Source organism: Chiloscyllium plagiosum, unplaced genomic scaffold (assembly GCF_037043375.1).
Source record: "Chiloscyllium plagiosum isolate Xiang-an unplaced genomic scaffold, Cpla_swu_hap1 HiC_scaffold_22, whole genome shotgun sequence".
NCBI classification, from domain to species: Eukaryota; Metazoa; Chordata; class Chondrichthyes; order Orectolobiformes; family Hemiscylliidae; genus Chiloscyllium; species Chiloscyllium plagiosum.
The window spans coordinates 16,109,776-16,125,161 of NW_028270160.1; the positions used below are offsets into that span (position 1 = coordinate 16,109,776).

The 15,386-nt window shown below is 42.9% G+C and overlaps 1 protein-coding gene across 1 annotated transcript in view; it reads right to left on the minus strand.

The window, feature by feature from the left end:
* The window catches only part of LOC122561273 (solute carrier family 2, facilitated glucose transporter member 9-like), a 253,152-nt gene that overhangs the window by 11,944 nt on the left and 225,822 nt on the right, over positions 1–15,386 (minus strand). Inside the window, exons 10-12 of the mRNA XM_087998797.1 lie at positions 15,114–15,224; positions 6,564–6,665; positions 1,304–1,373 (exon numbers count right to left, since the gene is read on the minus strand). Coding sequence (XP_087854923.1) covers positions 1,304–1,373; positions 6,564–6,665; positions 15,114–15,224 — 283 coding nt within the window. The remainder of the gene's footprint in view (positions 1–1,303; positions 1,374–6,563; positions 6,666–15,113; positions 15,225–15,386) is intronic.

The window sequence follows — 15,386 nt, forward strand, 5'->3', positions numbered from 1 at the left end:
TCAGAGGATGAGTTTAGGAACAATTTAGTCCAGATTTGCATTATTTTTGCATAATGGCCATGACAGAGCTTAATGTGATAAAATGGATCTGAACTCTGAGATGAGCGCCATTGTTCATTAAGAATAAAAGAGAAGATATATTCATCATTGTTTATATACAATGATCCATGAAAAGTACTAATTAAAGATGTAATTACACTGAATACATTCTCTATTGTAAATGGAATATATTCTTCATGGACAATACCAATAAATCAACTACCTAAAACGCCAAGACCCACATTTATCATTCTGATTGCACTCCTGCTAATTCACACTCGTTACTTTTCCACATCCTCATCTCCAGAATCAATTTGGGAGGGTAAAGATTTTATGGAGCCCAGTGAGGTGAAGGGTCACAGTGCTGGGTAACTGATTACTCTCCCCCACTCCACTCCTCCTAAAGCTGCCACTTCTCGTGATCTCTACTGTTCCCTCCTCAGGGTGTATCAGTGTGGCCACTTGGATCAGCGGAGGCGGTGATTGATCCTCACTCCAGAACTAGGCCAAAACTCTAATCAGGGAGAGACCCCTAATACACTGGAGATATCATCTGTTGGATCAGGTATGAAACTGGAGAAAGGCAGATTTACTTGCTCCAGCTTGGTGACTATGCCTTTGGTTTCCTGGCCCCCAACTCTGGAATTCTTTCCCTAATGTTTTCTGCTTTCTCTCCTGTTTTAAGATACTTCTTAAAACCAAATAGGCCAAGATTAGGATTGACTGCGTGAAGCAATGTTTGACCAGTTAAGTGGGTCAACAATAACAATTTGCATTTATATAGCATCTTTAACATCACCAAGCATTCAGAGGTGCTTTTCACACCAGTCTTCTAAAACAACACTTAATTCATATCCAGGAGGCATGAGGACAGATGAGTTAAACCTTGTTCAAAGGGGCAGTAGAATACTCTGCTGAAAATGGTGAAGAGAATAAAATCAAAGATGCAAAAGAGGCCAGAATTAAGAATGCTGTGATCACTAACAGTTTGAGGGGTGATGGGTATGGGGGAAATGGGAGGAGATTGTAGAGATAGGGAAGCACAAGGCTGGAGTGTGGAGGCAGGTTTCAAAACAATGATAATGTTATAAAAATGAAGGAATTCCAAAGTTTTGGAAAAGTTTAAGATTACAGATGTTGGGGTTTGTGAGAACATCCATGAGAGAAATGGAATAGTTGAGTCGGAGGAAACAGAACATCAATGATGGCTTCAATAATATATGAGCAGGTCAGAAAGCAACATTGAGAGAAGGATTTTTTATACCTGGTCCAACACAGAATCCAGCAATAATCCCAACAACACAAGCCACACTGGCATAGTGCATCCATGGAACCTGTCAATATAGTAGCACATGGGTGAGCGTGGATAACGTCTCACTGTTGACCTATAATATTCATCAACAAATGCAAATTATACAACGAGAAAAGATTGTGCCTTTTACTATCTCAAAGTGTTTCACAGCCAATGAGGTACTTCTTTGAAGAGTAGTCAATGTTGTAATGTAGAAACATGCAGCCAGTTTGAACAAAGCAAGATACCACTCACAGCAATGACGAAATGATCTTTTGACTTTGAGTGAGCGATAAGTATTGGCTAGTGTAGATAGAGGAAACAGAAACATAGCAGCAGGTCATTTAGCTCTCAAACCTGCTCCACCGCTCTAGATCATAGCTGATCATCTACTTAATGCCATTTTACCACGCCTTCTCCTGATGTCATTTGTAACTAAAAACCTATTGATCTCTGTCTTAAACATACTCAATGACTGAGCTCCACAGCCCTCTAGGGTAGAAAATTCCAAAGAATCACCACCCTATGAATAAAAACATTCCTCCTCATCGTAATCTTAAATGGCTTGCTCCTTACTCTGAGACTGTATTCCATGGTTGTATATGCCTTCAGGACAGGGGATACCAATTTTCTGAAGGCACCCTGTTGACTCTTCTGACGTTTTTTATAAATTTCTGAGATCACCACTTATTTTGGTAAATTTCAGAGACAAGAGGGCCGGTCTCTTCAAGCTTTCATCCTGGGACTATCCCAGGAATCAATCTGATGAACCACTGCTGCACTCCCTCGAGGCAAATATATTCTTTCTAAGGCAAAGGGATCAAGAGTTGTACAGAATACTTCAGGAGCAATCTCAACAGTGTTCTGGACAACTAAAACAAGACATCTTTATTCCTGTACTCAAATCAGCTTGTGATAGTGGGCAACATATCAATATACCATTTGAATTCCTAATCGCTTGCTGCATCTGTACGCTAGCTTTCAGAAACTTATGAATGAGGACATCAATTTTTCACATCAACACTCTCACTATTTAAGAAGTATTCCAAACCTCCAATCCTCCTGCCAAAGTGAATAATCTTTTTATACTGAATATGCCATGCTCCTGAAGAAGGGCTTATGCCCGAAACGTCGATTCTCCTGCTCCTTGGATGCTGCCTGACCTGCCGCACTTTTCCAGCAACACATTTTTCAGCTCTGATCTCCAGCATCTGCAGTCCTCACTTTCTCCTATGCCATGCTCTTGCCCACTCACTCAGCCTGTCCAAAATAACTTGAAACCTCTTTGTATCATCCTCACAACTCACATTCCTACCTAGGACATCCCAGGGAGAGCTCCTATGGTTTTCCTGAAACTCCCACCTTTGGAACGACAGAGTTTTTTCCTTGAATATCTCATCCAGAATATGGCACTGCAGCAATCCAGCGCCCATTCATTCTTGGCCTAGCACCAGTGCTGTCTCCCTCAGTTACTGACCCTCTAACAAGGCAGGGCTCCCTCGGTACTGACCTCTAACCATTCAACACTCCCTCAGTACTGATCCTCTGCCAGTGCATCAATACCTCAGTAGTCACCCTAGACAGTACTAACCTTGTGACAGTGCAATGCTCCCTCAGCACTGACGCTGTGACAGTGCCGCACTCCATCAATACTGACGCTTAGAAGTTGGAAACTATGGATAATGACGACATTCCTGCATGAGTACAGACGTCGTGTGCTCCAGAACTTGTGTGACATTAGCCAAACTACTCTGGTACAGCAAAAACATTAGAAACTACCTGACAAATGTGGAAAATTGCCCAGAAATGTCCTGCGCACATAAAGCAGGACAAATCAAATTGGCCAATTGCCTCCCCATTAATACATTCTTGATCATCAATACAATGATGGAAGATGTCATCAATAATGCTATTCGGCAGCACTTGTTTAGCAATATCTTGCTCACTGATGCTCAGTTTGGAGTTTGCCAGAGCTGCTCAACTCCTGACGTCATTGCAGTCTTAGCTCAAACATGGACAAAAAAGTTGAACTCAAGAAATGGTGAACATGACTGCCCTTGACCAACACAGTATCTGGCCAATTATGGCACCTGGCTTGTGATTTTAAATTAACCTGTTGGACTATAACTTGGCGTTGTGTGACTTCTGACCTCAAAACTCTATTGATCACAATCTTGAATATACTCCACAACTGATCCATAGATCTTTTGAGGGAGAATTTCAAAGATTTTGGAATCCCTACAGTGTGGAAACAAGCCATTCGGCCCATCAAGTCCACACTGATCCTCCAAAGAGCATCCCACCCCCTACCTTCTCCATGGCTAACCCACCCAGCCTGTACATCCCTGGACACTGCTGTCAATTTAGCACGGCCAATTCACCTAACCTGAACATCTTTGGACTGTGGGAGGAAACCAGAGCACCCCACACAGACACAAGGAGAAATGCAAACTCCACGCAGAGATTCGCCTGAGGCTGGAATCGAACCCAGGTCCCTGGAGCTGTGAGGCAGCAGTACTAACCACTGAGCCATCGTGCCATCAAACAAGTGTTTGGTGAAGAAATTTCTCACCTGAATCCTAAATGAATGCCTCTGTATACCGAGACTGTGCTAATTCTAGACCAGTGCTTCCAAACTATTTTCCAATGTGACTCCATTTTACTGTTTGAAAATTAATGTGACCCCAGACACCAGCAAAAACAAAGCAGCCATAAAGCAGCATAGAAACATTCAGCGTGTAATTAAAGTTTGTGTATTATAGATCAGCCTACAATACATCACGCAAATATGAAACTCTAAAGTACTGTGTGGAAAATGCTATTATTTTATGTAGTTACACAGATTTCAGCCAACATGTCCAATTACGTACATATGTCTGCCTTTCCATTCTCCACACACTTCCCAACCCATTCACTCATCACTCCCTCTTCCAAATATCCTGTACACATCAACAAGTCCCTCGTCACAACTGCTCTCCTCTCTACACAAACATACCCGCTGGCCTGAGTCAGTATCCTGGGGTAAGCAGCTCGTACAAGACAGAGAGGGGAAGAAAGTTTGATTTGGAGATGCCGGTGTTGGACTGGGGTGTACAAAGTTAAAAATCACACAACACCAAGTTATAGTCCAACAGGTTTAATTGGAAGCTCCGAAAGCTTGTGTGCTTCCAATTAAACCTGTTGGACTATAACCTGGTGTTGTATGATTTTTAGCAGCATTTGAAGCTGCTACTCAACTTTCCCAGCTCAGCTGGTTTCTCCCTCACACCAGACACAGTCAGTCTCTGCCAGGTCTCTGTCCTCGGCATTTGCCACTTAAAGTGTTTTCTGATCCTGTGGGTCCAACGCTGGTCATACTAATGACTCTAGACTAGGATGTGTCCCCTCCACAGTTGCCATTGGTGCTGGGAGGAAGGGCAGCTCACCATCCCGATGTGCCCCATCCAATTCACTGTTTGGAAACCTGTTCTAGATTTCAGATTCTCGAGTTGGGGGGAGCGGGGGGGAACAGCCTCTCAATATCTACCCAGTCAAATCCTCTCAGAATCCTGCCTCTTTCAATTGAACAATACCTCATTTTTCTAGATTTCTGAGAATGCACATCCATTTTACTTAATCTGTCACCATCAGCCAACTCCCTCATCTTCAGATAATGGAAACAGTTTCTCCAATTGTACTCGATTTACATAAACTCTGAACATCTCAAATCCTCTCCTTCACTTTCTCAGAGCAGAACAATCCTAGTTTCCCTACAAATCTACAAAATTGTTGTGGTTCTGTTCGCCGAGCTGGGAATTTGTTTTGCAGACATTTCGTCCTCTGTCTAGGTGACATCCTCAGTGCTTGGGAGCTTCCTGTGAAGCGCTTCTGTGATGTTTCCTCCGGCATTTATAGTGGTTTGAATCTGCCGCTTCCGTTTGTCAGTTCCAGCCGTCCGTTGCAGTGGTCGGTATATTGGGTCCAGGTCGATGTGTTTGTTGATTGAACCTGTGGATGAGTGCCATGCCTCTAGGAATTCCCTGGCTGTTCTCTGTTTGGCTTGTCCTATAATAGTAGTGTTGTCCCAGTCGAATTCATGTTGCTTGACATCTGCGTGTGTGGCTACTAAGGATAGCTGGTCGTGTCGTTTCGTGGCTAGTTGGTGTTCATGGATGCGGATCGTTAGCTGTCTTCCTGTTTGTCCCATGTAGTGTTTTGTGCAGTCCTTGCATGGGATTTTGTACACTACATTAGTTTTTCTCATGCTGGGTATCAGGTCCTTCGTTCTGGTGAGTTGTCTGAGAGTGGCTGTTGGTTTGTGTGCTGTTATGAGTCTTGGTGGTAGCAGTAGTCTGGCTGTCAGTTCGGAAATGCTCTTGATGTATGGTAGTGTGGCTAGTCCTTTGGGTTGCGGCATGTCCTTGTTCCGTTGTCTTTCCCTTAGGCATCTGTTGATGAAATTGCGCGGGTATCCGTTTTTGGCGAATACATTGTATAGGCGAACACATCACAGAAGTGCTTCACAGGAGGCTCCCAAGCACTGAGGATGTCACCTAGACAGGGGATGAAACATCTGCAACACAAATTCCCAGCTCAGCAAACAGAACCACAACAACGAGCACCCGAGCTACAAATCTTCTCACAAACTTTGAAAATCTACAAAATTCCCAACAGCCTCTACTGATGGACGGCACAATGGATCAGTGGTTAGCACTGCTGCCTCACAGCACCAGGGGCACAGGTTTGATTCCAGCCTCGGGCGACTGTCTGTGTGGAGTTTGCACATTGTCACCGTGTCTGTGTGGGTTTCCTCCAGGTGCTCCGGTTTTCTCCCACAATCTAAAGATGTGCAGGTTAGGTGAATTGGCCATGCTAAATTGCCCATAGAGTTAGGTACATTAGTCAGGGGTATATGTGGGGAATGGGTCTGGGTGGGTTACTCTTCGGAGGGTTGGTATGGACTTGTTGGGTCGAAGAGCCTGTTTCCATACTGTAGTTAATCTAATCTAATCTAATCTTCTCCAAGATCCTCCCTGAAATACATTTCCAAAAGATGAATGTAATGATTCAGCTGAGGCCACAGTATATTGTTGGCTGTAAATACATTGGGATTTTCTGATGTTGGAAATGACTTTGGATTCAAACCCTGTTCATACGTTTGCAATACCAACTCAGCCCTGGACATACAGGTGCCAGTATGTTAATAAATGAGGTGAAGACTCTGACTGGATAAACAGAGACAATCAAGAATTACCTCAAATAGTAATGACATTGTGATCCCAGCACAAGAGAATCCCATGAAGCTGAATCCACCAATCAGTAAAGGACGTCTCCCTACTCTCTCGATCGTTAAACTCTGAATCACAAAGAGTAACAAAATGAACCAATCAGACGGTGCCACTGGAAAACAGTGCTTCACTCTGTAATTCAGTCAACACAGCACCTGTTTCATTAGCAACAAATGATCTCCTCTGTATCCAAGGTGATGAGCAAGTCATTAAGTATAGACTACATTGGGTCAGGACACCTCTCAGCCCTCCCCCCAGCTCCACCATCCTCGGCCACTGACCCCTGTACCACAGGTCAGCTGCTTTTACCACATCCTCCCCCAATTCCAACTCCCAAAACATCCCACCAACAGTCAGCCCAAGTCAAAAACCCCAAATATAACCCTTGCCCAATATTAAAATGATGTCCAATATCTGGCACTCCCTAGACCTCAGCAAAAATAGGTCTCTTCACATTTGCAGATCCCAGACTCCTCAGCTATCAAAAAAGTGAGTGAGAGATAACTTTAGAGAGGAATAACAGACACTCCCCATGAGTTACAGAGTGCAAGCTAATCAAGGTGTTCAGGCTGGATTATGTAAAATAACAGAACCAGAAGTGAGTTACAGAGTGGAATCTAATCGAGGGGTTAAACATAGATTATACCTAGAACAACACATACTCAGGAGTGAGTTTAGAGACTGGAACTTAAGAGGTTCAAGGTGGACTATATATAGAATAGACATCCTGGAGCGAATTATATACAGGGATCTTATGGAGGTGTTTGGGTGGTTCATGTATAGAATAATAGATACCTGGGAGTGCTTTACAAGCTGGAATCTAATCAAGGAATTCAGGTGGTTTGTATATAGTACAACTGAGATCCAGGTGTGAATTACAGCCTGGAATCCAATTAAGGGGCTCAGAATAGTTTATTTGTAGAATAACAAATACCTGGAATTGTGTTACAGACTGGAATCTAATAGAGGGATTCAGATGGTTATTATAAATACAGTAACAGATAACCAGAATGAATTATAGCCTGCAATCTAATTGAAGGGTTCACATGTTTTATATATAGAACAGGAGGTACCCAGGAGCAGAGATTGGAAGTTAATCATGGATTTTGAGGTGTCAGGTTTAAATCTGGAATAACAGATATTCAGGAATGAATTACAGACTGAAATCTAATTGAGAAGTTTAGGGGTTTATATATAGAATGATAGACAATGGGAGTGAATTAAAGACTGGAATCTAATTGAGGAGTGTTGGTGCATTTATAAAGAAAATATGGAGTGCTTTATAAGCAGAAGAGCAGAAACTTAGGGATTGAGTTATCCATGAATGCGAGTCATATGCTAAACTTGCGTTTCACTTTCTCTTGTCACAAAATTTCACTGAAATTCACTGTATTCTGATAATAATGATGGATAAAGGTTGCTGAAATCAGAGTTAATTAAGACAACTCCTTATTCCTTCCTTTCCACTGCGAATAGGGCTGCTGATGTGATGTGGATTCCTACAGCACAATCCTGCAAGTATTTCTCCCTCAAGTCTGTATCCAAGTCATTTCAGGCAGCGCATTCCATATCACAACTTGCTGCATCAAAAACAATTCACCCTCATGCTGCTTCTTTTTTCAATTATTTTAAGTCTGTGTCCTCTGTTTACTGACTCTACCACTAGAAACAGTTTCTCCCCACGATTTTGATCGCATCCTCTAAATCTGCTCTTAATCTCTCTGCTCTAAGGAGAACAATCCTCATCTCTCTATGTAACCAAGTCCTGCATTGCTGGCTCCGTTCCAGTAAATATACCAAATCTTGCACAAACCTTCCAACAAACCTCCTGGAGTCCACGCGAAATGAATTCCACCAACGGGTGGTGAAGGTAAACGAGGATAGTAAAGTTTAACAAATGGTTGTAATTTTATAACCAATCCTTCCAGTTCCAGTGGGTAACATTGCCTCTCCCACTCAGGGCCTATATCGATGACAGCACTGTGAGTTTCTGTGAGTAACTATGTGCAGCTGAGGTTAAAGTTCTTGCTGTAGTTCTAGGAGGGTCTTATAACTGTCAGCACATCAGAGCTGGAGACTTAGACTAGTCTGTGAGAGAGGATTCGTTCTCAAATCTGCACCATCTTCTGTTTATTAAAGTCAAAAAGCACCAAGCAATTTCACTCCTGGGACCAAAAACCACCAGCATTAGTCTCTTTAATTGTCAAAAACCTTATTCAGTGTTACATAGCGTGGGTCATGCTCCACTTAAAATAGGAGAGAGCAGCTCACAGAATAAATTCTGCTGTTAGTTGAAGTAATGAACAGTGAGACAAAGAATCCTCTCCTCGCACATCAGTTCCTGTTCATACATCGTGTGCTGTTGTGCAAAAGAGCAAATAAACCAGCCAGGAACTTTGAGAAAACGGTAGAAAGATGCTGAGGAAGAGGGAGAAAGAAAGAGGAACAGAGAGAGAGAGAGAGAGAAAGATGGGACAAAGGAAGACACAGAGAGAATGTGTGTGGGTGGTGGAGGGAAAGTGTTAGGGACAACACTCGCATTGATGGCTACCTTGAATGGATTTGCATAATTAGGTGTGGCTAACCCTGCTGCAATGGTTAACACTGCTTTCAGGCTGTAAAATGCCTGCTGACATTCCTCCGTCCACTGATATTTTCTACATTTCTTCAACACGTCAGTGAAGCAACCACACACTGTTAAAATTCGGTGTGAATCTCCGATAAAAAACACTCAGTCCCAGGAATCGTAGTGCTTCCCTCTTCATTGGTGTTATGGGAAACTCGCGTGGGGCTATCTTTCCACATCCAATAACGTGGCCTAGGAATGTGACTCGGGCTTTCATGAACTGTATCTTTGCCAGTTTATCACCAAGCCCGTCTCCCGAAGTCAATCGAACAATTCCGATAGATACTCCGAATGTTCCTTCTATGTGTGACTAAAAATCAGGTCGTCAGTGCACACCACACAATTAGTAATCTCAAAATAACTTCATTGGTTAGTCTTTGGAATATGGCTGCCGCATTTTTCATACCAAATGGCATGCCTTTAAACTGGTACAGTCCATTCAGTGTCACAAAAGCTAAAATGTTCTTCGCTCTTTTGGATAAAAGTACCTGTCAGTGTCCTCTAAGTAAGTCCAACTTTGAAATATAAGTTGCTGATCCAACCTTCTCAATACAGTTTTCCAAATGTGAAATGGGATATTAATCAAATTTTGTAATGTATTGACATTGCGAGAGTTCACACATAATTGTCAAGTACCATTTGGTTGTGGCACTATCAATATATGAGCTCGGTTCGCTGCAATTCACTTTCATTCTATTGTCTTTGAGAATGCATTCAATCTTTTTCAACCTGTGCCAACTTTAGAGGGTTAAGAGTATAAGGATGTTACTTAATCGGAACAGCATTGTCAGTATCTACATCATACATAATCAGATCAGTACTTCCCATCTTATATCCATATCTCCCCATGTGATTGTAATAAATCTTTCAGGTCATTTTGATTTTTCTCTGGAAGGTAACTCAATAATTTGAGTACTTCCTCATTGTCCAATTTAATTTGAAATTCAGAATCTGAACTTGGTTCTTCACTCCGTGTTGTAACCAGTAACATATTCTCCTTTTGCTTTCCTTCCCTATCAAAATACCTTTTGAGCATATTCACAGACACACTCTGTGAGATTTCTTTCTATCTGGCATTCTTATCAAGTAATTCACCTCATTTAATCTTCATTTGATTTGATAAAGCCCACTAAATCTTGCCTTAAAGGTTCATCTCCCACTGGTAATAATACTAAACTTTATCTCCACTTTTTAAATTTCTTGTGTGCTTCCTGTCTTATCACATGCTGTACTAATTTTAAATTCTAGGAGAAAGCGAGGACTGCAAATGTTGGAGATCAGAGTCAAGAGTGTGGTGCTGGAAAAGTACAGCAGGTCAGGCAGCATCTGAGGAGCAGGAATGAGGCTTATGGGCCAAGGGAGCTAAGAGATAAAAGATTATGTCTCAGCCCCCTTGGCCCAAAAGCCTCGTTCCTGGTGAAGAGCCTATTGTCGAAACATCGATTCTCCTGCTCCTCGGATGCTACCTGACCAGTTATGTTTTTCCAGCACCACATTCTCGACCCTAATTTTAATGTTGTCTAGCCAACTCATCTGCTCTATTTAATCTTTTCTTGAAATCTGACACATAGCCCAAAAAAGTGGTCTCTGAACTCTGACTCACCAATTTCTCCTTAATTAATTTCAGTGCTCATCTTACCTCACGCCTAAAAACTAATTCAAATGTACAGAATTTATTTGATTCATTAGGTGTATCCCTAATTGCAAAAAGTACAAATGGAATTCCCTTATCCCAGTCCTCTGTATAATCTTGACTATAAGCCCTCAACACAGTCTTTAAGGATTGATGCCACCATTCTAATGCTCCAGGTGATCCTGAATGGTATACAATGTATTTGAATCTTATTCCTAAGCTATCTGAAATTTCTTTGAATAACTTTGATATAAAATTTGACCCATGATCCAAGGTATTTCTGTCGGTAGTCCATATCTCGTAAAAAATTTGAGTATCTCTTCTACAATCCTTTTGGCCCATGATATTGAGTAATGGAATTGCCTCTGGAAATCTAGTAGCCACATCTGTTATGGTCAACAAATACTGGTTCCCACTTTTTGTTTTAGGCAAGGGTCTGACTCAATCAACTGATACTCTTGTGAAAGATCCCTCAAATGTGGGAGTGGGTATACAGTGTACTAGTTTTATCACAGCCTGAGCTTTTCCAATTACGTGACACAATGACATGATTAGATTAGGTTCCGTACAGTGTGGAAATAGGCCCTTCGGCCCAATGAGTCCACACCGACCCTCCGAAGAGTAACCCACCCAGACCCGTTTCCCTCTGACTAATGTACCTAACACTGTGGGCGGCACGGTGGCACAGTGGTTAGCACTGCTGCCTCACAGCGCCTGAGACCCGGGTTCAATTCCCGCCTCAGGCGACTGACTGTGTGGAGTTTGCACGTTCTCCCCGTGTCTGCGTGGGTTTCCTCCGGGTGCTCCGGTTTCCTCCCACAGTCCAAAAGATGTGCAGGGTCAGGTGAATTGGCCATGCTAAATTGCCCGTAGTGTTAGGTAAGGGGTAAATGTAGGGGTATGGGTGGGTTTCGCTTTGGCGGGTCGGTGTGGACTTGTTGGGCCGAAGGGCCTGTTTCTACACTGTAATGTAATCTAATCTAATCTATGGGCAATTTAGCACGGTCAATTCACCTCACCTGCACCTCTTTGGACTGTGGGAGGAAACTGGTGCACCCGAAGGAAACCCATGCTCACTGGGAGAATGTGCAAACTCCACACAGACAAAGGCCCGAGGCTGGAATCGAACCTGGGACCCTGGTGCTGCGAGGCAGCAGTGCTAACCACTGAGCCACCATGCCAACTATTTGGCAAAATTCAACCATATCCAAATGCAGGCCAGGCCATTAAAAATGGTTTTGTATGTTGGCTTGAGTTTTCCTTTCTCCTAAATAACCTCCCACAAGTAATCCATGTACTAACCACAACACCTCCTTTCCATAACCTGCCGGTAATACAATTTCATGAACTTCTGCCCATTTCTAGTCTGCTTGAAGACTTCATTTTTAAGATAACAAAATTCTGCGATATACTCAGATTCTTCTAAGTATCCCTTTTGATACAACTGCTTTAGCTTTTCCTCTTTCTGTTGTAATTCAGTTTTCTCTGTAACTATACTTCCTGTAACACCTCAGTTTCCTGATTTTCCACTGACTTTTCAATCACAATAGGCATCACTCCCACCTGTGACCAAGCTATATCATTATTAAGGATAAACTGTACTTCCAGAACTGAGAATTTCTCTATTACTCCTCCTACCGCTTTTCCCCACCCTCTCTGACCACACTGCTCTCCTCACCTTGAATTCCACATTTTATCACTTTTTCTGGCCCTGCTCCCTCTGAAGTACATATCGCCTCATCTCTCACCATCAAAGATTGACCTACTCCCATATTTCTTAAAACCTTACTTCCTTTACCTACTCCTCCTGGTACCTGAGTCACCTTACCAATGCAAGTAAATTCTTTGAAGAGATCTGGCTTTTTCTCCTCAACCATCCCTGACTGGGTTGTATATTCTGGTGCAGCTTTTCAGCTTCCACTATGCTTTCCTTTACCATTTCAAAATTCACTGGGGTGGCACGGTGGCTCAGTGGTTAGCACCGCTGCCTCACAGCACCAGGGTCTCAGCGTGGGTTTCCTCCGGGTGCTCCGGTTTCCTCCCACAGTCCATAGATGTACAGGTTGGGTGAATTGGCCATGCTAAATTGCCCATAGTGTTAGATGAGTTAGTCAGAGGGACTTGTTGGGCCAATGGGCCTGTTTCCACACTGTAGGGAATCGAATCAAATCCTGTATTCTCACATCCATCTTCCCAGTGTTTTTTTCCAAACCACCAACACTTCATGCAGCCAACCTTATAACAGTGGAAGTACCCTGAGCTTCATTTCTTCTCTATCCTCCTCATGGGTTTTCTTTTTGGCCTCTGCTAAACTATCTTTAATATTTACAATGAGATCTCTTTTTCCCTTACCACCTAAGGATTTCTCTTTCCCCAATTTCTATCCCTCACAGATTGAAATTATGAACCAACTCATAATCATCTGCCATTTCTGCTGCTAATCTTGCAGTCTTAACTCTCTGCTCTTCCACATGAGTTCTCACCACTTCAGGAAGTGAATTTTTGAACTCTTCCAAAATAATCGTCTCTCTAAGAATGTCATATATTTGATCTATTTTCAATGTCCTTACCACTACCAAATTAATTTTGTTTGATCCTTTCAAACTCTATGTACGTTTGACCAGGTTCCCTCCTTAGATTCCTGAAATGGTATCGGTTGGCTTCTGGTATGAGCTCATATGCACTTAAGATGGCATTTTTCACCTCATTATTCTCTCCAGATACCTGTTCTGACAGTGATGCAAATGCCTCACTAGCTCTACCTACCAATTGGGTGCATTTGATGGTTCAGTGGTTAGCATTGCTGCCTTGTAGATGATGCACAGGCTTTAGGGAGTCAGGGTGAGTCACACACTGCAGTATTCCTAACCTCTGACCTGCTCTTGTCGCCACTGAGTTTATGTGGTGAATACAGATGAGTTTCTGGTCAATGGTAATGCCCAGGATGTTGACAGTTGGATATTCAGTGATGGTAATACCACTGAATGCCAAGGGGCGGTGGTTAGGTTGTCTCCTATTGATGATGGTAACAGCCTGCCATTTGTCAGTCCAAGCCTGGATATTGTCCAGATTTTGTTGCATTCGAACATGGACTGCTTCAGTGTCTGAGGAGTTGTGAATAATGCTGAACATTGTGCAATCATCGGCAACATCCCCACTTCTGACCTTATGATGGAGGGGAAGATCATTGATGAAGTAGCTGAATGTGGTGGGGCCTAGGACATTACCCTGAGGAACTCCTGCAATGATGTCCTGGAGCTGAGATGTCTGACCTCTGACAACCATCTTCCTATGAGCCAGGTGTGATTCCAACCAACACAGAATACTCCCCCCAAGTCACATTGATTCTATTTTTGCTAGGACTCCTTGATGTCAAGGGCTGTTACTCTCACCTCACCTCATCTCTGGAATTCAGCTCTTTTGTCCATGTTTGAATCAGGGCTATAATACGTCAGGAGCTTTGGTCCTAATGGAACCCAAAGTAGGCATCACTGAGCAGGTCATTGCTGAGCAGGTGCTGCTTGATAGCTTCCATCACTTTACTGATAATCATGAGCAGACAGATAGGATGGTAATTGGCTGGGTTGGATTTGTCCTGTTTTTAATGTATAGGACGTGCCTAGGAAGTTGTCAGGTAGATACCAGTGCTGCAACTGTACTGGAAGAGCTTGGCTAGGGGAGCCACTAGCTCTGGAGCACAAGTCTGGACAACAGTTGGAACTTTGTCAGGGCTCATAGCCTTTGCAGTATCCCGTGCTTCCAACTGTTTCTTGGTATCACGTGAAGTGAAGCGAATTGGCTGAAGTCTGGTATCTGTAATGCTGGGGACCACTGAAGGAGTCCGAGATGAATTGTTCACTTGGCAATTGTGGATGATGATTACAGCGAATATTTCAGCCTTATCTATGCACTGTGTGCTGGGCTCTTTCATCATTGAGGATACGGATACTTATGGAGCCTTAGTCCAACCTCCACTGAAACATGAACTGGTTGGGTTTAAGGTGGCTTGGATTCCCATTTCAGATATATTTTGCCTTTTAGCCTCCCACCTGAACCAAACCGACCGAACCCACGTTTGTGGCTCCCCCATTTCATCCTGTTCCTGTCTTTATATGTCACCTGACCTGCTGAGTATTTCCAGCATTTTCCGCTGGTCCTTCAGGGTTACAGCATCTTCAGGAATTTATTACAAATGTCTCCATGCCTGGCTTTTTGTTTTAGGGTTCTTGGTGAAATAGGAAATAAGCTGTAACTTACCCCAATCAGTCCGGCAACAACCTCAATTGCACCAGTCCCCACAGTAGTGTATTGGATATATTGCTTAGGGATCCCAGATTTTTCAAATATCCTATTTGTATAGAACCAGATCTGAAAGAAAAACAGATTGGTTTATACAAGCAGGTCAGTTTGCAGCTCAAATTAATCATGAAACAAATCATTGACAGAAACAGATCTCTTAGTCTGGTATATTCTCAAATGCAGCTCATCATTGGGTAGTATTAGCTGTCACTCAGAGGTAACACTTCTGTC